Source organism: Balaenoptera acutorostrata, chromosome 3, assembly GCF_949987535.1.
Source record: "Balaenoptera acutorostrata chromosome 3, mBalAcu1.1, whole genome shotgun sequence".
Lineage (NCBI taxonomy): Eukaryota > Metazoa > Chordata > Mammalia > Artiodactyla > Balaenopteridae > Balaenoptera > Balaenoptera acutorostrata.
Window position 1 is genome coordinate 152,343,703 of NC_080066.1, and position 24,871 is coordinate 152,368,573.

At 45.2% G+C, this 24,871-nt stretch overlaps 3 protein-coding genes across 8 annotated transcripts in view; 1 reads left to right on the top strand and 2 right to left on the bottom strand.

Moving 5' to 3' along the window:
- Window positions 1–8,038, top strand: part of DNAL1 (dynein axonemal light chain 1) — a 40,202-nt gene extending 32,164 nt beyond the window's left edge. For both annotated transcript variants that reach the window (XM_007184428.2, XM_057543851.1), the window contains exon 8: window positions 1,805–8,038. In XM_007184428.2, coding sequence (XP_007184490.1) covers window positions 1,805–1,845 — 41 coding nt within the window. In that variant the 3' untranslated portion in view covers window positions 1,846–8,038. The remainder of the gene's footprint in view (window positions 1–1,804) is intronic.
- Window positions 8,039–10,695: 2,657 nt separating this feature from the next.
- Window positions 10,696–13,336, bottom strand: PNMA1 (PNMA family member 1). Its single transcript, XM_007184429.2, has one exon. The coding sequence runs from the start codon at window positions 12,547–12,549 to the stop codon at window positions 11,488–11,490; it is 1,062 nt and encodes a 353-aa protein (XP_007184491.1). The 5' UTR covers window positions 12,550–13,336; the 3' UTR covers window positions 10,696–11,487.
- A 700-nt stretch (window positions 13,337–14,036) lies between these two features.
- The window catches only part of MIDEAS (mitotic deacetylase associated SANT domain protein), a 68,025-nt gene continuing 57,190 nt past the window's right edge, over window positions 14,037–24,871 (bottom strand). For all 5 annotated transcript variants that reach the window (XM_057543050.1, XM_057543052.1, XM_057543053.1 and 2 more), the window contains 6 exons: window positions 24,424–24,499; window positions 23,616–23,704; window positions 21,044–21,193; window positions 19,638–19,850; window positions 17,928–18,124; window positions 14,037–17,552 (listed from right to left, as the gene is read on the bottom strand). In XM_057543050.1, coding sequence (XP_057399033.1) covers window positions 17,375–17,552; window positions 17,928–18,124; window positions 19,638–19,850; window positions 21,044–21,193; window positions 23,616–23,704; window positions 24,424–24,499 — 903 coding nt within the window. In that variant the 3' untranslated portion in view covers window positions 14,037–17,374. The remainder of the gene's footprint in view (window positions 17,553–17,927; window positions 18,125–19,637; window positions 19,851–21,043; window positions 21,194–23,615; window positions 23,705–24,423; window positions 24,500–24,871) is intronic.

Here is a 24,871-nt window from a genome sequence, read left to right on the forward strand (position 1 = left end):
GCCTTTTTATGTTCAACTTTGACCTCTAGAAACCAGTTGAAATCATTTGTCTTCCTTTCTCATTGTGCACAGGAAGTGAACTCCTTCCATTAAGAATGGAAAAGAATCCCTTATGTAGACCCTGAATAGACCAAGCCACATTATATACAGCCTTTTGGACCAAATATTGACTTCAGGCCAATCTGAACAGCCCCTAGAAAAACCAGCTGGTCTATCCTAAACCAGTGAGATGGACCAGAACACAGGTGGCCACAGCTGCTAGCTTGCCTCTTTTTGCTCCTCTTCAGTTGCTTGTAAGAAAAACTGAGGGGTGTTAAAGAGCTAAAATGAAAAAGACAGACAATACCAAATGTTAGTGGAACATGGAGCAACTAGAACTCTCATACCCTGCTGGATAGTAATGTAACTTGGTATAACTTTGGAAAACTGGCATTATCTACAGAAGCTCTACATACATATCCCACATGACCCAGCAACTTTTCTCCTAGCTGTATACCCAGAAGAAAAGAACATGGATGTTTACCAAAAGACCTGTATGACAATGCTCATTGCACCACTATTTTAATAGCTATAAATTGGAAACAACCCAAACGCCCAACAACAAAAGAATAGATAAGTAAATTATGACATATTCGTACAATGGAATATTAAACAGCAATGAGAATGAATGAACTATAGCTTCACACAATATACATGAATCATATAAACATAATGTTGAGCAAAAGAAGCCAGACACAGAGCACACGCTACATCATTCTATTCATATCAGTTTCAAAGTCAGGCAAAATAATCCATGGTGTTAGACATTAGGATAGAATATACCTTTTGTGGGGGGACAGTGACTGGAAGGGGACCTGAGGAAGTTTTGGGGGTTCTGGTAATGTTCTCTTCCTAAGCTGGGTGCTGGTTACCAGATGTGTTCACTTTGTATACATTTATCAATCTGTACACTTATAATTTGTGTACTTTGTATGTATATTTCAATAAAACATTCACTACCCCCCACAAACAGATGCTGTGGGGAGTACAGAGGGGTAAGACTCTGCTCGTTGCCATAAAGAAGAATCACACAGGAAGAGGCACTGGAGATGGCTCTTAATTAAGGGTAGGGCCTAGATGGAAGGGGTGTTACGGGGGCATTCCAAAATGGAGGAACTTTGTTAGCCAGGAGTCCAGAGGTAGTAGTCTGCAAGATGAGTTTGGAAGATAATGAGTTGATCAGTTCATCTGGAGTAGAGGGTGACTGGCTGAAGAGTGAAGACTGAACAGTTGACTAGGGTCAGATTGTGGGCATGCTTCAAATGCCAGAGCTCAGAACTGGCTGGCTCTTGGGCCAGTGAGAGCCTGCAGATGTATTTTATTTTCTGTGCCTTGGTTCTTTTTATTTTTTTCCAATTTATCCCCAATGTTTAGTATTTGGGGGAGTAACATAAAAATTCAGATTCTGGCAATACTGGGATTGCGTATTTTATTGCGAAAAATGAATATTTCTTTGTGTTTAACATACAAAGTTTTTAGTGTGTATAGGGCCTTATTTTTCTGCCTGGTACCTGTAGGTGTTTTTATTTGTAACTCTGCATTTGGGGACCTGAATATTTATAATTACTTATATTAATCCATTTGGGAATTCTCCTGAGAGGCTTTTTGGTTAATTAGAAATTTAAAAGATTATTTTATGATATTATTTTTATTATGGCACACTTCTCAGCATCTCAGAACTCCTCAGGTTAACAGAAAAATATTTTCATTTAGAATTTAACAGTCTCTTGCAAATGACCAGTAATAATTTTCTTTTTCATTTTAGGTACCCCAGTAATTAAAGAGGATGAGGAAGAAGATAACTAACACCACATCTTCCACTTTGTGTAACTTATTTAAATGTCATAAGAACAATAGATAAGTTTGGTATAGTTGTCTATTTTAAAGATTCTGTGTGGGGCAAATGGTTCTTAAGATAAAACAAATCTTTCATTCCTTTTTTTCTCATAACCTATTCAGTGTTTCTCCCCCAAAATGATAACACCAACTTTATATATTCTAGTTCTCTTTTTAGAAGCTATAAATTTTCAATTTTTGTCTTCAGTCCCAGTTATGTACTGCGTGGCCCCATCTACTGAAACCTTTATAGACCAGTCATTTTTAACAACAAAGGAACAAATGTGATTCTTTATTCAGTTTGTTTAGTTTTTTCATTTTTGTTTTTGTTTTTTTTTAGGCCAGGCATTTAAATGTATACACTTAACTTTTGAATCTGTAGGCCATCTTTCTTGAACGTCCATCTCTTTATGACTCAGAAGCACAAATGTGTCATGCCTTTGGTTTGGGAAGAGCTCCTCTTAGAAATATAGCAGCAGTCCTAGAATCAAGACTCCAAAGTCCAGCTGGAAAAACTATGGTGAAAAAAGGAAAAATTAGTACCTTGGAGGCCTTATAGCCCATGTTATATTTACTTATTTGTTGTTCCAAAAGTGTGTGCATTGTCAACTGGAATTTATGTTGTGTTTACCTGCATGTCCACTCTAGTCCTGCAAACAGCCAGCCAGTCATTCCATGATCCAGGTCAGTGGTTAAAATGACTGTTATGATCACTCCTTTGACCAATACTTTGGCCTTATTACACATACGGACCTGATCTTAGGCATACTTTTTGGTTATAGTTCCTTATATTGGGTTGGCCAAAAGGCTTCTTCGGTTTTTTCTATAAGATGGCTCTAGTAGCACTTAGTTGTCTTTAACTTCATTTGAAACAATTTTGTTAGATTGTATTGTGACAGCTGTCGTATCAGCATGCATTTTAAAAAAAAATTATCAAAATTGGTGAATTTTTGTGTAGCCATTTTAATATTGAAGATGGAAGAAAAAAAGCAACAGTTTCTGCATATTATGCTTTATTATTTCAAGAAAGGTAAAATCGCAACTGAAACGCAAAAGAAGATTTGTGCAGCAAATGGAGATGGTGCTGTGGCTGATCGAATGTGTCAAAAGTGGTTTGCGAAGTTTCGTGCTGGAGATTTCTCGCTGGACGATGCTCCACGGTCGGGTAGATCAGTTGAAGTTGATAGCAATCAAATCGAGACATTAATTGAGAACAATCAACGTTATATCATGTTGGAGATAGCCAACATACTCAAAATATCCAAATCAAGAGTTGAAAATCATTTGCTCCAGCTTGGTTATGTGAATCGCTTTGATGTTTGGGTTCCACATAAATTAAGCGAAAAAAACCTTCTAGACTGTATTTCTGCATGCAATTCTCTACTTAAACGTAACAAAAACATTCCGTTTTTAAAACAAATTGTGACGGCCGATGAAAGTGGACACTGTACAATAATATGGAAAGGAAGAGATCGTGGGGCAAGTGAAATGAACCACCACCAACCACACCAAAGGCCGGTCTTCGTCCAAAGAAGGTGATGTTGTGTACATGGTGGGATTGGAAGGGAGTCCTCTATTATGAGCTCCTTCTGGAAAACCAAACGATTAATTCCAACAAGTACTGCTCCCAATTAGACCAACTGAAAGCAGCACTCGTCGAAAAGCGTCCGGAATTAGTCAACAGAAAACACATAATCTTCCATCAGGATAATGCAAGACTGCACGTTTCTTTGATGACCAGGCAAAAACTGTTATAGCTTGGCTGGGAAGTTCTGATTCATCCACTGTATTCACCAGACATTGCACCTTCAGATTTCCATTTATTTCAGTCTTTACAAAATTCTCTTAATGGAAAAAATTTCAATTCCCTGGAAGACTGTAAAAGGCACCTGGAACAGTTCTTTGCTCAAAAAAATTAAAAGTTTTAGGAAGATGGAATTATGAAGTTGCCTGAAAAATGGCAGAAGGTAGTGGAACAAAAGGGTGAATATGCTGTTCAATAAAGTTCTTGATTAAAGTGAAAAATGTGTCTTTTATTTTTACTTAAAAACCAAAGGAACTTTTTGGCCAACCCAATATGTTAGATAAGTAAATATATATAAGCAGTAGTTATATTTGAATTCCTAGCCTAAATGTTGGCCATTCATATTTTTTAAAATTTGCCCTAATAACTTTTGTCTGTTGACCCTCATGTTGAGAGAAGTGATTGTTGTAAGGGTGTAGAACTTGAAAGACTGGATTTGGTACCTTTCAATAAGTGAAATTTAGTATTTCAAAATATATTTTTTCAAAAAGTTTAAGTTAAACAGCTCTTAAAGTGAATTATGTATATGGTTGTGGATGGAAAAGAGATGTTTCATTATGGAATCCCAGGCAAACGGCATTATTTTTGAGGATTGTCTCGTCTGTGAAGCGTAGCAGGTGATTTAACCTCAGAATTGCAAAGCAATAGTTGGATGCAGAGCTTGGAATTTATCATATAAGAAAAAATTGTTTTTGGAAAATGCAAGATACAGTAGTCAGTAACCAGATGAAGTCCATGGTAGGCTGTGACTGAGTCACTGATAGATTGCAAAAAAGAAGTCAGAGGCCCTCTGCCATATTGTGCCTAAAGTCCCTCAACCAGAGACTATTGGCTCCTATTTCCCCATTTACTTGTGTAAAACTAGTCAAAGAGGGAAGAGTCATCTTTAAAAAGTGATTGCATAAGTAGTCCTGGCTTTCCGAAGTTTTCAGCTGTCATTTAAGTAGGAATTACGTTATTTCTCTGAGTCACTCTGATCAAAAGGGACCACTGCTTTGACAATCAATTCTAAATAAAGGTCCAATACTTTTTTTAGCTTCCTTTTGCTCTTCCTTACAGTCTGATAGGAAGAAATCTTTACTCTGACTGGCTTATACATTCAAAGCCTTTGACTATTTCTTTTGTGAACCATAGGCAATGAGAATTTTCCTTGGTGATGTTTAAACTAAGAAGACGATCTTTTCTTGTACTCTGCACTTCATCTAGTAGGTAAGCTTAAAGCCCTATTGCTAGGTATGGCTGTATTTTCTAAAAGTTACGCTGGAAGTGAATATAGTAGGGAATGAATGAATGACTTCATACTGAATTTATTTATAAAATGGCTTACAGTGTTGGTGTTTGGTTTTTCTGAATTCTTAATATAGAAACTAATTTTCTCTGTTTCTCCTTGTTTCTTAATGTCTTTTAATCACTGGTAGTTCTCAGAGAAGTGTAAGGTGCTTTTCTGTGTCCATTTCATACAAAATTCATAATTCAGTTCCACTCAACAAATATTGAATGACTTCTGTGCCTCCTTTTCTTGGAATTAAAGCCAGAATCCATGTTATTAGAAAATGGAAGATAAGGTATATGAAGAAGTTCAGAATATTCTCTCAAATCATTCCTTAAATCATCCTTTACTGCTGCAAATTTAGCTGATATTAAATGCTTTTGGTTTATGCTTCTTGGATTAGATATTTGACCTCCTTGGAAGAGATTCCCTCTGTGCTCCTTGTTTAAAGCATTATGCCATTTTAGTGGATCATTCAATTTCTTCTCTTCTTATAATGATGGAATCAGTACAGTATTTTAATTTTTCACAGGAAATTTTATTTTCGTCTACCAAGGAATTCAGCTTTCCTATGTTCCCTAACTCTAAGCTTATGGCTGTATTACCTTGTCAGGTCTTGAAAGGTTTTTGTGTTCTCTGTAAATAGGCGTTTGTTCCTTTAAACCAGAGTTTCTCAACCTTGGCACTATTAATATTTTAGTCTGGACAATGTTGTGGGGAGGGGGGCTGTCCTTTGTAGTATAGGATGTTTAGCAGCATCTCTGGCTTTACACATTAGATGCCAGTAGAACCCTCTCCCAAGTTGTGACAATCAGAAGTGTCTTCAGACATTGCCATCTATCCTCTGGGGCAGAAGGGTGGGAACAAATTCACCCCCGGTTAAGAACCAGTGCTTTGTAGCAACATTCCTTTTTCCAAGGTCCATTTATTTTCACTCTGTAGCCATATGCTACCTGAGTTCTTATTTGAGAGAAGGTGATGTATTTAATAATCGTGGATGGAAGGAAATGGTCACTGGTGTTTTCCTTTTCATGCTCATTTTAATAATTTTCACATAACATTAGAAACTCAGGGCTGGAAGGTTCAAATTGTTTTTTAGCAGGGCCTCAGCTTTTATTGTTTAGCATTCTTATCTTAGGACAGTAATTATTAACCTACCTCTCTCCTACTATCAACAGAATCCAACTTTATGATAGATTTTTGCTTTGTCTCTAAAGTTTAACATTTTAAGTGTACTTTAGAAAATGGATCATCCTTCTTAGGTGTTCATTCTTTAAGCATTCATTGTCCAATAATGCACAAATTTTGTAGACTGTAGCAGTCATTAAATACAGAAAAATATTGTATAAAATTTGGTAATCATATATGAAAGTAGCTGGTATAGGCACTGATTTTGCATGTGGACCGAAGACTGTCTGGTCATGATAACTTGATATGGTTACTGGATCTATTCCACAAATAGTGGTGGTATAAGACACGTAAATGTGGTTCCTGTATAGAAAGAAATTTTGATTTGAATAGATGCTTCTTCTGATACCTCTTACCAGTGGTCTGAAGTAGAATAAAGAGGAGTACGAAATGAATCTTAACTGTTAACTTATTCTCAGAGTTGGTGATGTGTAAGTAGAGTCGAAGGTGGTTATTTATGTGACCCAGAATCTTCCAGCTGGATTTTTCTTAGGACTAAATGGAAAAAAGTATAGGGCCTAGAGAGGTTGGATTAAATCATTAACTTTAAAAAATTGGGGGGGAAGTGTCAAAGCATCAATCATGAGTAGTCTGATTGTCTCTTTAACTGCAGTCTGATTGTCTGTTCACAAAGACCTTACATTGTTAAGTATTGGTAAAGGAGGAAAAAATAACTGCTAAACTGAAAGTTATACTTTACCAGAAATTAATTTCTTTGGCACACATTTTTGTTATTTGGGCTGCTTAACGTGCCTGTAAATAATTAAATATAAAACAAGATTCAGTGTAGCAGAGTTGGTGCTTCTGACATAGCTAACTTGACCATATTCCTTAATCTTCATTTTAGCATGAGTGTTTTTAACTATAAAGTAAGTGCAATAAAAAAATAAAGGTGTTTTTTTTTAAATCACTGAACTTTTAGAAATCCCTCATCTATATCTCTATTCTTGCCTTTTTATCAACCACTGACTACAAAGAAAGAAAACTGAAAAACTAGACTGAGTCTTACCTTTTTCTAACCTAAGATAAATTTTCACTTGACACTTGGAGAAGTCATTACTGGATTCTACTTAATTTCCCATATTGGGCAGGTTAGAAGGGAACCAGCCAACCAATTATGATCTAGCAAATTTAACAAGGGGGTGGGGGAGAGTAAGCTATTTTTCAGTAGATTTGCACTTTAAAATGAACTGGATGTTGGTGGAAAGTACTCTCAAAGGGCAGATGGGTAAATACCTAGCCTGCATGTGGATATTAGAGAATCAAACCTCATCCTTGCTCATTCTAAGCCCACCTGAGCAGTAGTTGTGTGTCAGCATAATCAGAGCCAGGATTTCCCTATTTCCTTACTTGGTGTCATCTTCTATGTCTGCTACATTAACAGTCATCCCTCTGGGGGATGTATCAAGTAGAATCTCCTACTCAGAACAGAAACTTTGTGAGTTATCTTTCCTACATCTAGATTTTAAAAATTAATTTAGATGTTGGCTAGATTAAGTTGTGGCTAATGTTACAAGGGTGGGGAGTTCTTTGCTTGTTTGATCAGCAGGGTACCTGCCTCTGAGGTGCTATTGCCTAGAGCAATCAATCCCATCAAAAGACTGGTGAGTTGGTAGCTGTAGAAAATATACATATGGCTAGCTTCTCCCAGGGTGTCAGTCATGATCACGAGCATCACTCCAGAATCTTTGGCTTCTAGAACCAACTCCATTCTGAAGAACATTTTAACATCTATTAATACGTCGGTAATAATCTTTTATATGCAGGAATTTTGTAGCATGTCTTTATGACTAAACTTACTGTTAAATTATTTAGAAATGTTGAGTTTCTGAACGTTATTTTGTGAGACGTTTTAAAATAGTAATAAATTGTGTTATTTTATAAAAAAATTAATGTGTATCTTTTTTGGTTACATGTCCATTAGTTTTACCTAATATAGAACAACTATGTGAACTTCCAATGATATTCAGTTCCGAAGAAACTCAGTGTTTGGATAACATAGTCCACACAGCTTGTGTGTGTGAGAGAGGGAGAGGGACAGAAAGAGAGAATTAGGGATTGACTCATTTCTTTATGCCAAAAAAATTTTTTTTCAGTAGTTTACTACCAATGATAACCTCCTCTCTCAAGTTTGTAAGTCTTCCCCAGAAGTTCTCTGGGCACAATTTCAAATGACTAGGATCCTGGAAGGAGCACTTCCAGAGACAGCAAGTTACTACTGCACTTGGTTATTTCTAGTCCTCTCCTGACTTCCAGAAGTGTACAAGGTTAAGGTTGGCTGACAGGCCCTTGATTTGTGGTCTGGAATGACCTGACGTTGGCTAGCTCTTTTTTGATACACAAGAAACAGGAAGAACCCAGCAATAAATAGCAGTAATATTACACATTTTCCCAGCATATATTCTGTGCTATCAGTCAAATGTAATTTTGGTCACAGAATGGGAATATAGTACAGTTTCTACTTCTTTATTCCACAATTCTTTGGTTGTGAGGATATGTTTCTTGCTGCTCTCCTCCTTTAAGAAGCAGAAAGATTTTAATTTGTGCCTATTAAGAGAAAACCTTAGGCTTCCCTGGTGGCGCAGTGGTTGAGAATCCGCCTGCCAGTGCAGAGGACACGGGTTCGAGCCCTGGTCCGGGAAGATCCCACATGCCACGGAGCAACTAAGCCCGTGCGCCACAACTACTGAGATTGCGCTCTAGAGCCCGTGAGCCACAACTACTGAGCCCGCACTCTAGAGCCCGCGAGCCACAACTACTGAAGCCTGCTCACTTAGAGCCCGTGCTTTGCAACAAGAGAAGCCACTGCAATGAGAAGCCTGCGCACCACAACGAAGAGTAGCCCCCGCTCGCCACAACTAGAGAAAAAGCCAGCGTGCAGCAACGAAGACCCAATGCAGCCAAAAATAAAAATAAATAATTAAATAAAAGAGAAAACCTTAATTCAGATCATAAATAGCACATTATTTTTAGTTCATTGTTTCCTAGAACAAAGGGTGAACATCTAGAATTCTGACATTTTTTCTGCCATATATATGTATTACATTAAATATATGTATGTATATGTAGATATATACAATTATTATATATAATAAAAGAATCCTAAGTGATGACCTTCCCTTCTAAAATGGAATCAACTCTGCAGCCATAAAAAGATGGCATATCCCTATGTACAGGTAAAGTATGCCCATAACATACTGGGTGAAAAAAGTGAAGAACCTATTATTTCTTTTTGTTGTAAATGTAATGTGTGTGTGTTTGTGTGTGTGTGTGTGTGTGTGTGTGTGTGTGTGTGGTGGGAGGAGGGAGTATGTTTATGATGGAGTTGGGGAGAAGGTAGGAGTGAGTGTGAAGACAGGACTGTGAGAGGTATGGAGAGTGTACAGAGCGCCATGCCTGTGGGAATGGAGGAGGAAGTTATGAGTGGGGAGGAGGGGCAACGGGGACGTTTGCCGGGGGAAGTGAAGATTTGCGTGTCTGTTGTGGGGTCCAAGATGTGGAGATGTGTTGAGAAAAGAGTGACAGGGAGGAACAGACATATGATAAGTGAGGACATGAATAATTGTACAGAAAGATCTTAGAACATATACCAATATCAGCCTTCATAAATAAAATTTTTTACCTTGTGATTGTTATGCAGGCCGGCTATAAATTTAAAGCCTTGTTACTAGGGGAAAACCCCAGTGAATTCTTATGTTCATTTAATCACTTCTGGATTTACTAGAATTTCAAAAGATGGACATCTTCAGTCACTGAATCTCTGCAACCAAACAAACGTGTCTTTAAGCCGTATTTCCCTTTTTATATCCTCTTGATATAAATGGCTGCTGCAATACTGAAGCATTAATTTTATACAGGTATAATGAGTTATTCCTGCAGTGAAACATTTTTAGCTGAAAAAAGATTTAAAAGGGGAAAAAAAGCATTACTAGATAACCTCCTAAGCCATTTCAGGATTTTCTAACATCTAATAGTAAGTTAACATTTACTTGTGTCTATTTTGCCTTCAAACGTTTGTCTTGTAGAAAACATGCAAAAATTGAATATATTAAAAAGTATTGCTGGGGCTTCCCTGGTGGCACAGTGGTTAGGAATTCGCCTGCCAATGCAGGGGACAGGGGTTCGAGCCCTGGTCTGCTAAGATCCCACATGCCGTGGAGCAACTAAGCCCGTGCGCCACAACTACTGAGCCTGCGCTCTAGAGCCCGCGAGCCACAACTACTGAAGCGGTGCACCTAGAGCCCGTGCTCCACAATAAGAGAAGCCACTGCAATGAGAAGCCTGTGCACCGCAACGAAGAGTAGCCCCCGCTCGCCACAACAAGAGAAAGCCCGCGTGCAGCAACGAAGACCCAACGCAGCCAAAAATAAATTAATTTAAAAAAAAAAGTATTGCAATTTAAAGTTACATACTATGATATAAAGCTTAAAGTAAAACAATTGAGGTTTGGGGTTTTTTTTTTTTCAGTGACATGGGGAAGTCTTCCTAAGAAATGAAAATATAATAGAGCTTAATTACACTGAAAGTTTTTTATACATGTCAGAAAAACAAGACAATAGAATTTTAAAAATATTTTTATTAATATACATGTATTTGATAACTTCGAATTTAGAACACTTAGACTCAGCATGAACAAGGTAAACTACACTTCAATGACAAAGATTTGAAACGGGGGAATAGATACTGCAACTGGTTCATATTAACCTCCGCTTGCAATCTGTATCTTGTCCAGTGAAAACTTGATTTACACAGCTCTACAAGTGCAGTATTTTTCTAACAACCCATTTTGTAGTCTCGGAACACTTTTCAGTTAAACTGATTTAGATGTTTAAAGATGAAAAATAAGAAACTTGCACTCTAAAGTTGAATATCTAATTCACATTTCTTTCCGTTAATGTAAATCAGGAACAATTTACAGTAAACACAAAAACTATTCACGATAGTAGTAATAACATTTCACATTTTTACTGAACACTTCTTGTGTTAGCCAGGCCCTGCACTAAACATCTGAACGTGCAATTTCACATTTAATTGCCTCGACGGGAAGTGTCACGAGTTCACGTTTTCCACAACTGATGATGATGCAAGCTGATGACAGTTTGCACTGAGCACTCATGTCCAAACCTTTCCCTGGCATCGTAGCTAGCATGACTCACTTGTACCGCAGCAGCTCTGGTGCTTGCTTGCACGATTTTACTAATGTTACATGAATACGCAGGCCTGACTTCCCCCCGCCCAAAAAACATGGCTAAGTCTTTACTACTAGGAGACACACCTGTAAGACAGCACAAAGACAACGAACAAAAGCAGCTGTGATCTAGGTCTGCACTAAAGCCCCTTTTCTGGGGACTCAGAAGTGCCCCTCCAGGCCTAACTGCAGGAGGGCAGCCTCAGCCTCCTCCTCCTCTTCCTTGGCCTCCTCCTCGCGGATCTGCACCAGCAACTGGAAGAGGTTTGGCGCTGGCCCTTCCGCAGCCCCGGTCAGCCACAGCTGCCTTCGGATGGCCCAGCTGTGGTTGGCCCCGGCAATGACCTGCTCCAGGCGGGCTTGATTCACGTTATCTTTATCTATGGCCCCCTTCTCCACCACCTTCTGCAGCAGAGGCTCCAGACGAATGACATAAGCGGATAACTTTTCTCCCGGGTTCTGGTAAGTGTTCAGAAATCTGACCTGCGCATCCCTAGAGCTCTCCACGCTCCCAAACACCTGCTCAAGCGCCTTCAGGCATTCGGCGGTGGTAATCGCAGGGTTGCTGATCTTGAGAATGCGTATGAACTCAGCAGCAGGGCCTCTAAGACTCTGCATCAACCGCCGCCTCTTTTCCACATCTGACACCTGCCACTCCTCTATGACCTCATTAGTGTGCTCCAGCCAGGGACCAAATGTCTCCTCCCCAGGCCCCAGGATGTCCCTCCCGGAGAAGAGTGTCAGCTTCTTGTACCATACGGACTCAACAAGAGGCTGAATAACATTATCCAAAATATAGTTTAGCATCTCTGCTGTCATATCTGGGCCTGGGGCCGGAGTGGGGTTCTGAAACCCAAGGACACGGGCAACATCTTGCACGGTCCACCCCTCTCTTGCTAGGAAGAGGTGCAACCTTTCTAGAAATTCAGCATCGGAAGTCGGGGGCTTAAAGACCACTTTCCAGACCCCTCCTTTACCTGGCATCTCCCTGGGGATCGCGGCATAATCGACAGCACCAGTGAGCTCTAACAAGGCTGCTTTGGCATTCTCTTCCCTCCAGAACATTCTCCCAAGCACTCGATAGGGCACCTGGGGCATCGCAGCCTGGAGGGTCTCTTCGATTTCAGCCTCATCACAGTTCACGGGGATCCCCCAGACCAGCAGGGCTCTCTGGGAGTTCACATCCATCCCCCTACACCAGTCTTCCAACAGCGCCATCGCCATTTTGCCAACTATCAAGGGCCCCAATTCTACAAAATCCGGGTTACTGTGGTTCCCTGTGCTCTAGGACTTGGGACGACAGCAAACACTCCCCCGCAATATGCCCGAGGAGTCAAGCTTCACGCAACCACGATTAACAAACGACACCAGAGTCCTGCTCTCGTCCTTTCGCTGCCCCCCAATGTCAGTCCTCCGCGTTCTCGGAGCGAAGCCTGCGGGATGCTCAGTTACGCGGCCTCCGCCATCTTGCGTCTCTGGCGGGGTCCGCGGGCCGGGTCCTCCACCTGTAGGCAGGGTGTCGCGTCGCAGCTCAGAGGCGAGGAGTGAGGGCGGGCGGCGAAGGCAGCAGCCGCCGGGCTGTAGAGGCCGCCGGGGTGTAATCGCGGGGCGTGGCCTTCTGTTCTCAGCCCCGGCGCCAGGCACTCGCGGCTGCTCACGGCGTCAACCGGGCTTTCGCGGTCGGAGCCCGGCCTTCAGGCGCGCGAGAAGCCGCTTCCCTGCAGACGAGAACTGTGCCGCCTCCGGAGGAAGAGACTACCCCGAGGTCGCAGCGGTGGCAGCGGGGCCAGCCCGAGAGAGTCTCCTTCGTTGGAGCAGGTGCCCGTCTAGGCTGCGAGGACGGCCGGCCTGGGACCCAGAACACAGGCAGCGGAGGCGCGGCTAGGATGCGGAAGCAAGGCTAGAGGCGGCGCAGGCGAAGGCAGGCCGCGGTGACAGCGCGCCCGGGTTGCAGCAGGTTGAGGCGCGATGGCGCAGCGTGGCTTCCAACTGGTCAGACCCGCAGCCAGCCGAGCCGTAAAGGCCGCAGTGGCGGGCGGGGCCGGCCGGCAAGCGGCTTTCGCCCCGCCCCGCCCCCGCGGCCGAGCCTGCGCGAGCGTAGCCACGGAAACGGCGGCCCAGAAGACTGACGACCGGAGTGCTCCGGAGGCCCGCAGAGGCGAGCGGTTGCCTTGGTGCCAGCAAGGGGCTCCGGGCATTAATTTCTCTGACAGCGCGTTTCCTTTTTCACGTTTTCCAGATTTTTTTTTTCACAAAGCACTGCGTTTAAAAGATAATATAATTCTGGAGTGAATTTAAGATGATATGCGTCCGTCAAGGAAGATTGTCTATTCACGTCGCTCGTTCAAGTCAATGCTGTATAAGAAAATACCCTATACCATCTGATCGCACTCAGCAACCTCCGCGAATTTCATCCCAATGAAACTAAAACGTTGGAAATGTGCCGTGTGTTTGTGTGAGACACTGAGTTGAGACTTTTCCTTGTCTAAAATTTTGTAAGAAGATCTAGATCTATTTAGTAACCTTTGCAGCCAGGCAAACGCTACTGTGTTATTTCCCCTGTCCTGGCATCATTGACAGTTAGCTGATAAAACAGAATCCTTACGGTTCAAAAACGTCAAGTAATCCCTTGCAAGCAAACCATGGCCTATTTACGTCAATCCCAGATGGTGAAAATCTCCCCAGAAGGACACAGCATTCAACTCTGAATTTTTAAAACCTTATTTAATAAAAGGTTTAAAGATACAGAAGAACATTCAAAAGTAAATAAGTTACATAGGTACATTACAATCACATCAGCAAGATTTTCTTTAGTGTGTTAATTTTTTTTTTATAAAAAGCACACAAAAAATAAAATCTTCAGTCTGGTCTATCACAACTGTACAGCAAGAGGTAATATTTATATATATGTACACTATTTTAATATGTAACAGTCTTTTTAAAAAAGGGTGCCACAGGCAGCAAACACACAAAAGGCAGTGTCTGATATTTTTCAAAATAAAAGGAATATACTTATTTATATGCTATTAAAATATTTGTACAATAATTACAGACTGTCAAGGCTATTCCTGTGCTCTGTCCCCTCCAACAAGGCCTTCGACTGAGAGACAAATGAAAAATTGAAACAGCTGCAAATTGTTAGAGGCAAATCTTAACACAGCAAAAATATGGGGAGGACATACAATTGTTTTATAAAAATATGCATACTTCCTATAAACCTAAGGAGTTAGGCTTGCCAGTCTGGTAATAAATACCGTCCCAGAAACGTGAGCCCCAGTAAAAACATACTTAAATAGCTGAGGCTTGAGTATGTGTTGTATTCCTCCTTCATCTTAACATCTGGCACATGAGAAGAAAGAGGTTAGGTCACTGAGGCAGTTAAATATAGGGGATCCCTTTAGACGTAAGCAGCACACGACCTCTGTGCCAGGGGTGGAAGTGGGGTAGCAAAAGGGATGGGTGTGTACCTTAGTTGTGAGGGGGGCTGCTGAAGGCATGGTGGACAGTGCTGAAGCACTGTCTCTGTGGGTGGGTAAGAGACCTCAGAAACGGTTTAGAACACAGGCACTAGGTTAGTTTCATGCCCTTAGCTGAGTGTAGATGGAGGCTGAGAGATGGATATGTGAGATGGTGTGGGGAGGACATTATAAAGCTGAAGGTGTTTGTCATTTAACTTCTTAAAGCAAAGAGCTCTGAATATAAGAAAAAAGAAAAAACAAAGTAGCCTAATGGTTCACAGGGAGAAAGCACCATAAAGGATATACCTATGCCAGCTTCTATGGCTGCACCTACTTTATTGGCAGGTCACTTGCCACAATTGCATCTGCCCTCTAAACATTTTACCTTTTACACTGCATTCTAGATATAAATCCATTCTGGAGCATAAACCCTTCTAAAATACGGTGTTGGGTGGGGTTAATACAGAGAGGTACCATCTTGACTTTCTCCACCTATATTCACCTGGTCTGGTCTCCGTGAGCTTAGGAGAATCACTCTAGACGAAGGAGGTTTCTGTTACCACATGTCCAAAAAAGAAGCCTGAAACTAAATACGGTTTAAATAGAAAAAACCTTGGGAAACATAAGTAGCACTTTGGGGCAAAGCTGCGAAGGCACTCATATTACATATGTGATTTAGAAGAGAGCCTAAATTTGCTACCCTCCTGTTTTTGGAGGGTATACCAGATTTTTGCAGTCTTGGGCCGTTGAGCTTGTAAAAGCCTGTGGAAGAAACTAACTGGGAAGTTAGAGGTCTAGGTAGCCATCAGGAGTTGGGGAGGGGGGAGAATTTTGTTAACTCCCATAGCTGGGCTCATGTATAACCATATTAATGCATAAATGAATGCTAACACATACCTGATAGTGCATAGTTTAGAAATAAAACTCCCTCCCCATTCCCAGCTACCAATACGACGCCTTTAGGCTATCTCAGAAGGGTAGCAGAATGAATACTTTTTGGTTCCTTCCTAACATGGATTCACTTAGAACTTCTTTTACACAACTAAAGTTGAATAGCAAGATCAGAAAAATAACTCAGCTCTCCTATGGGACTGGCAAGTGAAGGGACCTCCAGAATCTTCCAGCCCTTCCACTTCAGTGACTCCACACCAAATATGGCTTCTTCAAGCCAGAAACAAAACCAGAATCTGGCTTCCAGCCAATCCCCTCAAGCTACTTGAAAGTACAGCCAACGAAGAGGTAGCAACAAGAACTGCCTTTGATCTCCCTTGATCCTGCTAGTCTCTGTGTGGCTTTGCGACATCTTCCACCTTTCCACCCTCTTTCAGTGCTACTATCATTCCTATTGGCAAAACGAGGGACTTTAGGGTCTTGGAAATGTGGGAGGGAGGGTGGTGCCAAGAAGGTGCCTTGTTTTGGGATAAATGCACTTGGGCCTCTGGAAAGGAGGAAGCCCCTGGTCCCTGAGAGGATGTTAAAAATTAAATATTAAGAATAAATAAATAGCTCCCAAATGACACAAGTCAAGGAATGAAGGCTCCTGTCCCATCTGGCTAGGAGACCTCCCCCTCCCAGGGAAGGATCCAGAAATCTCCAGCATGCAGGACTGAGGGCTGAGCTGTGGATATCAGCACTAGACCAGGTGAGGTGGGGTTAGGTGGCAGCTGCCAAGGGCAGGACAGAGGCAGGCAGGAAACTTGCACCAAGGAGGAGCAGGCTGGGCCTAGGCTAAGCTCCCTTAGCAGCCTCCAGGGCCCAAAGGTATTTGGCAAAAAGGTGGGAAGCAGGAGAAGCCAAGGCTTATCAAAAGCTCCCTCAGGCCTAGCCCTGTAGCAGCCCTGCAGCTTCCTTCCTCTGCACAGTTTCCTTCCCTCCAGCAGGCTGAGAGCTTGCAAAGAACATTGGCTCCTTCCCCAAACATCTGAGAAAACTTTCCAGCCCCAGCAGGCTGCTAGCGAGCAGCAAAGGGATAGGTACCAGTCCTGGTCTCTCTCCCTGCACCCGTTCTGGCAGCCTCCCTCCCACGGAGGACGTGGCCTCCTGAGGACATAGTCACTGGAGCAGCATGGCCTGGACACTGCCGCGCGGGAGACAGCACAGATGCCAGGCTGAGCTCCCTCTCGGAGATGGCCACCACACTCCTTCCTACGGAGTCCCTCTTTCCAGGGCTTAGTACAGGTCCCCTGGGGCGGGGGATTAATGCTGCCTAGGGGGCGCGCTTGTGCTCGTCTCTCCATGGTGATCTAAGGGAGAAAGGGAAACAAAGAGGGAGAGAAGCGACCTCGTGGCGTGGCGGCAGAGGTCCATGTGAGAGGCAGCGGTGGCAGCGCTGGAGCCCCTCCCCAGGGGCAGCCCCAGCGAGCAGGGACTCTCCCAGTCCCAGGAAAGCACGAGGGAAACTTCCGACAAACCAAATGCAAGAGAACTGGATCCTGCAGCCCTTAACACTGCTCCTGGGCCCTGTATAAGTAAAAGAGCCGTTTATTTAATTGTATCCGTTTTGCAGAGACAAGTCCACGTGATCTCTCCCTCCGGAGGTTCCAGTGCTGGCAGGGCGTCTCAGGCTGGAGCAGGGCCCGGAGCCCCGGGCGTCAGCCCCTCTCGCCCGCGCTGCTCTCCTCCCTCAGGGCCGGCTGGTGGGGGGAGGCGGCCGCAGTGGCCGCAGCGGCCGCGGCCTCTTTCTCCTTCTGCCTCAGAGCGGCTGCTTTCTTCTCCTGCTCAGCGTGGCTCTTCATGTGAGCGCTGCGGCTCTTCACCTTGTAAAACACCCTGTAGTCGGACAGGAGGGGCTCCAGTAAGTGGTCTGTCTCCAACCCTGGGACCTCCAGGCTAGAGCACCTGCGCTCGCGCGTGCGTGCGTGCGTGTCTGTTCTGGGGGCTCCCCGGCCCTTCTGGCTTGCTCCGCGCCACGTGGTCCAGCCCCACCCTCCAACAAGGGGACCGATGGGCTCCTGATTCAGTGCCATCATCCCTCTTCTAAAAGCTGCCAAGGGACGTCACTGCCCGGGGAAACCCTCTGAGCCAATCAGGAGACAGGGCGAAAGCTGTGACTCCTCCTACTTCTCCCCAGGAATCGGCATCTGCCCCTCCTCCAACCGCAGCCAACCTACCAGGTCCCAGTGGAGACTGGGTCTGCCTTCTTACCTGCCACATTTTTTACACGGAAAAGTGTTCTCCTGATTCTGGCTCTTATTAAATGGCTCTGGTTTTTTCTTCTTCTCCGAAAAAGGAAGTGCCCTACGTGACTTCCCTGGCCCCTCCCTTGGCTTCTCTGAGGCCTGGCCACCCGCAGATCCAGGGGCATTGGATTCGTGGCTTCGGAGGATGAGGATGTCATTGGCCTGGAGAGGGTCAAACAAGGAGAGCTGAGAGACTGGGGAAGAGAGGATCCCGAATTATGGAATATCAGTGAACAGAGGGCTTTTAAAGATCATACACTCCTTCCAAATGGTCCCCTAACACCCTCTTGAATCTTTCCAGTGACAAGGCACCCACAGCTCTGTTTTCACAAACTGCTGGTACCGTAATTACGTGGGACAGCCCTAGCTGCTATAGGACTTCCTGATGCATCTGACAGGGGTCTTGGTGTCTCTGTTAATGACATGGGTTCATGTTTTCAGTCATTTAGTCTATTCATGACTTCATTCCATAAATGGCCTTCAAATCTGTGTAACATGCCAGGTTACACAGGGGATACAGAGGTGACAGGAGCCCCTGCCATCAGAGAACTCACAGTCTGAAGGGACAGACATGCAGGCAGTTAGCTCATGACAACATGAGCCACCATGGGAAACGCCAAGCAGGTGCCAGAGAGCACAGGATGCCTGGTGCAGACCTGGAGAGGTGCTGCTCAGGGTATGCGAACCATGGACCTCGGGTTAGGGGAGCCCCAGATGGCCATTAGGAGTCACACACGTGTGCACTGGATCAAACCCCACAGGAAAGCATTCATAAAAGTTCAGCAGAACTCAGTGGAGTGTGTACACAGAGCACAGCTCTTGGAAAAGGAGCACAGACAAGGCTCAGAAGGGAGCAAACAGCTGTGTGTCTACAGTTTGTGAGGGTTTTCCTGCAAGTTTAAGCGTACAACACAAATTAAACAAACAAACAAAGACTCTCATAGTAGTTCCGCAGCAGACCCTACCCAGCCCTCTCTCTCTTGGGGGACCTCCTGACACGGAACAGCTCTGGCTGGTATGTCTTGCTTCTTGGCCTGTGATGTGGTGGACAGAACACTGCACTAGAAGGACCTGGGGTGGGACCTCAGGCAAGTCACTTAGCATCTCTGAACCCAGCTTCCTCCATCGGCAAGCTGGGGGCTAACACTTTATGGGGTTATCACGAGGGATGAATGAGATAATGAACAGGAAAGCACTTCGCAGACAACATGCGTGAGGGGCTGTTGCTGTTATTCCCATTGTCTCAGCTCAGTTTCAGAATTCTTGGCAGGGACACAGCTCTCTTAGGGGGAGCCCCATCTGAACTGAAAGTCAGGAATGCTTCCCCAGTGTCCCACACACCTTCTGGGTTTTCACAAAGCCTTTTTCCTCTGTGACTCAGATACAGAAGCAGTATAGTGTAAAATTAATAGCGGATTCTGGAGTCAGGCTGCCTACTAGCTGTCTTATCTTGGACCTCAATTTCCTTCTCTGTAAAATGGGAATACTGACAGTACCTACTACATGGAGTTATGAGGATAAAATGAGTTAACAGCATAAACTATCTAGTGCTTTCCTGCCATGATGATGATGATCATCATCATCATGTTCCTGCTCTGCCCTCCCTCCCACACCCCTGGGCCCAGCTCCAGCCGTCCTCCTGGCCCTGGGCTCCCCCAGTGGAGGTCACACTTACCGACTCATTGGCCTGTAGTGTCTGCGTGGCTTTGACAGCCGCTGCCCGCCGGCTTCGCTCTCGCCCCTCTTCCTGCTCCCCCTTCTCCTGGGTCTCTGGCATCTCTTCCTCCTCCTCCTTTCTGGTCTCCTTTACTTCCTTCTTAGGCTCTAGCCTCTCTTCACTTGGGGACTCTCTTCTGGGAGGAGGCACCCTTGGGAACTTCTGGGAAGTCTATGGGGAACAAGAACAGGGCAGTGAGCCTACAGCTCAGTCATGCAGCCATATGCACCAATTCTGACCCAGCCAGGGGCTCACTAGGCCCTGCTAGTCCTGCTAGCCTGGCCTGGACCAGTGCGGCCCCCTGTGCTAGACTCTATACTCTCCCACCGCTAATCCGCCTGTAAAATGAGAGAGAGCCTTGAGGCCTGGAAGCCCTCAGGATGAGACCAAGCACTTGAGATGGAGCTGGGGCAGGGAGGGAGCATGCCCGTCCCTCCCCACAGGCCACCTGTCCTCTTGGGTGTGTCCAAGAGACACATTCTAGGGCAGGGTGGTCTGGTGGAACCAGGCAGCAGCCTTGAGCTCCATTCTAAGCTATCTTTGTAACGTTTTCTGTATCTCTACCCTCTTCCCATCTGCAAAATGGGAACTAAATCACTCCCTGTCTTAGAGCAGCGTGTCACCAAGTGTGGACTTGTGACCCCAAGATGATATTAGGTGGATACATGGACACAGAATTGAATAACATTCTCTTTTCAATTCTCTTTCAATCCTGATTATGTCAAGGACAAAGTCTCCGAGTTGGTGTTAATGTGTCTTTTATACTGCTCTAGACTTAACAAGGAGAGGTCAGGCCTCATCTCAGAGCCTCGGCAGGTTATAGTATCTGGCTAGAATTTTATAACATTGTTTGGTTTTCATATATATTTATTTTTACCAGTACCTTCTATGGCAAGCAACACCGGTTTTCTATTTATGATTGTGATATAAAGCTTCCCTTTTGAGTAAAAAATGGGTTGATTTAAAGAAAAATATTAAAAGCACAAGTGGTGTATGGACGTGACAAAAATAGTAATGGTGACGTGGTAGGATGCAGATACAGCAGAATTCATAAAGGTGATACAAGAATGACTAAAATTTAGGAAACAGTGTTAGAGGTCTGCTACGAGGGGACAAGAAGTCAATGCTGGTGCAAATACTGTGGGAAATTTCCCCCAATGTTCTGCATCAACACAATGTATTATTACGATGACACTGGCAGATAGAGAGGGGAACCCAAAGGTCCAGGGCCAGTGTCCAGGACATCAGCTCCCTGGGGCTGTCAGGGACACTGCCTTCCTCTCTCTGCCCTCCAGGGAGTCCTGGAGAGCTTAGCCTCAGGCTCCCACCTCAGCCTAAGCAGCTGAGGCAGGGAAGGGAGTCACCTTAATATCCACTTCAACCTCTTCCTGGGCCGACTTTTCATCACTTGTATCCACATCCCCGAAGGTTAGTGTCCCATTGCGGCCAATCTTCACCTGCTTCTTGTAGGTGTAGTAGAACTCCACACACTGGGCCACGGTCTTGGTTTGGATCTGGTTTGAAGCCAAAACTGAGGTCAGAGTTCCTGGTTCAGCTCACCTGCCTGGGGGCACTCCAGCCTTTCTTATCCCTGCATGCCCCTCCGTTAACCTTAGCAAACACTAAACCCAATAAACCCAGGAAATACAAGCATGTCTCCAACACCTGCTCTGCACAAACCACTGACCAATTCAACACTTCAGCACTATTTTTTTTTAAAAATCTAAAAAGGACAACATGGAGCCATTGGGGAAATTTGAATACGGATCACGTATTAGAGAGTATTACTGTGTCAGTTTAAATTTCTTGGGTGTGATAATGGTACTATGGTTTTGTAGGAGAATATCTTTGTTTTAGGAAGTATTTAGGTCAAATGTCATGATGTCTGTAACTTTTAATGATTAGTTAAAACAGAGAGAGAATTCCTGTGTGTGTGAGTTTATTTACGGACAGAGAGAGACAGCAAATGTGGCACATGTTAACAACTGGTATATCTGAGAGGTATATGGGTGTTCATTATACTATTCTTTCCATTTTTCTGTAAGCTTGAGATTTTTCAAAATGAAGAGTTAAAGGGGAAAAAGTCTGGGCACTATCCACATTCAAAGCCAGACTAGACCTGGCAACACAGCCTCTCTACATCAATCAGAGCAAACAATTTCATTCCTCTTCAGGGAGCAGTGAGGACAGAGAATTGTCAAACTGCCCTATGTTGGGGAGGAACTCAGGGGAGACTAACACAAAAGCCCTGGAAAACCTGAAGAGGAAGCAGGAGGCTAAGTCTTGTTCTAACTCTGCCACTAAATGGCTGTGTGGCCTTAGGCAAGGCTCTTGGTGTGAAAGTAGTGAGTGGGATGAGACCAGATGATCCCCAAGGGCCTCCCAAGCTCTGAAACCCTAGCCCTCCTGTTTCACAAATCCATTTGGCCACTGGGTTTGGTTTCTGGACTACCTCCCCCCTACCCCAAGCTGTTTTCTCTGACTCTCCCCCATCTCCCCAGACTCCCAGACTGCTCAGCCAACTGCTGGGCTGCACTGGGAACTGGGGTGCCCTGTCCACAGAGCCCAAAGGGTCAGTGAGGGCCCTCTGTGCATGAGCAGGAAGCAGACATGACTCATCTCCCAGGAATGGCCAAGTCACAAATTTATTAACTAGATTCTGTTTACACTTTTACTATCAATTCCCTCTGATCATCTGTTTGCCTGACTAATGGTCTGCTCTTTTCATTAAGGCATTAGGGGCGCCTCAGTGAGCTTCACAAGGCATGTACTTCCCGGCAATATTGCCCAATCAGGGAGCCCAGCAAACGACTGTCCTCACAACAGGGCCCTTGTAGGAGAATTTGTCAGCACTTGGTCCAGGCCCCAGGGCGTTCCTGGTACAACCTACAATCCCAGGAGGAAAGAGCACATTCTGAGAAGTGCTCTTCCCTCAGCTGTCCACACAGCTCACTCTCCCCATAGCCCAGGCTTTGTGAGACAGGGCTGGTGGGAAGATGCAAGCCCTTGGATTAGCAGATCACTCTCCCGGAAGAACACAGGGGGAGGACAAGAGAATCTAGGAAAACTAGGCCCAGGCTTCCTCTATTCTGTCAGCTGAGTTACTGGAAGGAAGCCCCGGGCCTGACAGGAAGTGGGCAGAAGCCCTCTAGGTCAGTTATAGTCACTTGCTAGCTCTCGGTCCCCTCATCTCGGGGTGACTTCTCCTCCCACTAATTGTGGCCTTTGAAGTACTCCAGCCCCTTAGGGTGGCTCACCTCTGCTTGCAGCCCTCCTTCTCTTCCTATTCTCCCTTAGGCAAGTCACTATTTATTTGGTGCCACTGGGTCTGGTGCCCACTCAGGCCCCCCTCTGGACTGAGACTTCAGAGTATGGCCACGCTACCCTAAGGTGAGGGAAGGGGCTTAGAACCAAGGGGGAAAAGGGCTGATCATTTCCATTCTTGTTTTGTTTAGAAAAAAATGTCTCTGGGGACTTCCCTGGTGGCGCAGTGGTTAAGAATCCGCCTGCCAATGCAGGGGACATGGGTTCAAGCCCTGGTCCGGGAAGATCCCACATGCCGCGGAACAGCTCAGCCCATGCGCCACAACTACTGAGCCTGCGCTCTAGAGCCCGCGTGCCACAACTACTGAGCCCCGCACGCATAGAGCTCGTGCTCCGCAACAAGAGAAGCCACCGCAATGAGAAGCCCGCACGCCGCAACTAAAAAAAGCCTGCGTGCAGCAACGGAGACCCAATGCAGCCAAAAATAAATAAATAAATAAATAAATTTATTAAAGAAAAAATGTCTCTGAAGCTACTTAGCGGCATTGACCTAACTGCTTTGTAAGAGGCCTTGGTAAGCAACTGCAGGGTCCCCCACTGGCAGAGGGAGCCCCCAAATCATGCAGGCAGCTCCTGCCCCTCTCTTGCCCCCAAAACAGAGCCCCAGCTCACCAGCTTCTGCACCAAGAAGAAATCCTTCTTGTAGATGGCAATGCCCTTGTTGAACAGCTTCCTCTCAGCCATCTTCCACTGGTCAGAGCCTGCAGGGCAAAGAGGAAGCCAGGGTAGTGAGGGGGTGGGACTGTGAGCACTGCAGGGGCAATTCTGACCAGCAGAAAAGTGTGAGGTCATCTAGCCGCTGTCTCTGTAGGCATTCAGAGCTGGCTCCACATCCTGCTTCTGCCACTTACTAGCCATGTCGCTTAGCCTCTGAGCCTCACTTTCCCCACTTGTGAAACGGGAACTAATAATAGAAGCCACCTCACCAGCTGTGGTACAGACTAAGTGAGACAATGCATGTGGAGCCCTTGGTGATCTACCTGGCACAGACGGGATGTACCACTCGACGGGGGTCGATACCAGTGACGGCTATGATTATGCTGCTTGGTCAATGTCCCTCTTAAAGCACAGTCCCCAGAATGGGACATGGCACTCCAGGGGTCCTCTAAGTTCCAGCACCTGATGCCAATTTGGATGGCATTCCCTGGGTTCCTGACCCTTATACCCACACCCTGGGCTTTTCTACTCAGATGGGCTCCCACCTGCTTATGCCCTTCTCCCTTCCCTTGCAGGGCACAGGAAACCCCTTGAGAGCCACCCCAGCTTTGGCGTCAGTTCCCTCACACTGGATCTTGGCTTATCTGCCCCCCACCTCTCCACCCCTGCCCCACCCTGGGCTGTGACTCAGCACTGAACTGAGCCCCACTGATGCTGGAGACCCCTCGAGGCCCCAGGCCCCAGGCCCACCCTGCCAGCCCACCTGTGTAGTGATAAGTTGCCAATGGGTGGTTGTGCAGCCGCAGGGGCTTCTTCAGTAGCAGCTTACTCAGCGTTTCCTAAAAGGGAAGTGAAGAAAAGGTCAAGGCCCTGGCCGGGGTCTTGGTGGGCAAAATTTGGGCCTCTGAGTAGGGTGGGCACTTACTCTTGGCCCTCTTAACTGCGGAGGGGCAAGAGGTCTGGCAGGATGGCAAGGGCATGGGGGTTGGGCTGCTCAGGGCCTCTTAAAAGAGGAAACACATGGTCCCCAAGGCAGGCAGCCACAGATAGAGAAGGCCCTCAGTGACAGCCCTGTCCGAGGGTGGGGACCCACTACCCAGAATCAGAGACTGGGGTGGACCTTGCACAGCAAAGTCTGTAGTTTGGAACCAGGGCTCCCTCGGGCCGACCCCCTACCATCCCCAACCTGGTCAGACCCTCCTGCCTGCCTC

Coding starts and splice junctions, on each gene's coding strand:
- PNMA1 (XM_007184429.2), bottom strand. CDS start 12,549: ATGGCGATGGCGCTGTTGGAAGACTGGTGTAGGGGGATGGATGTGAAC.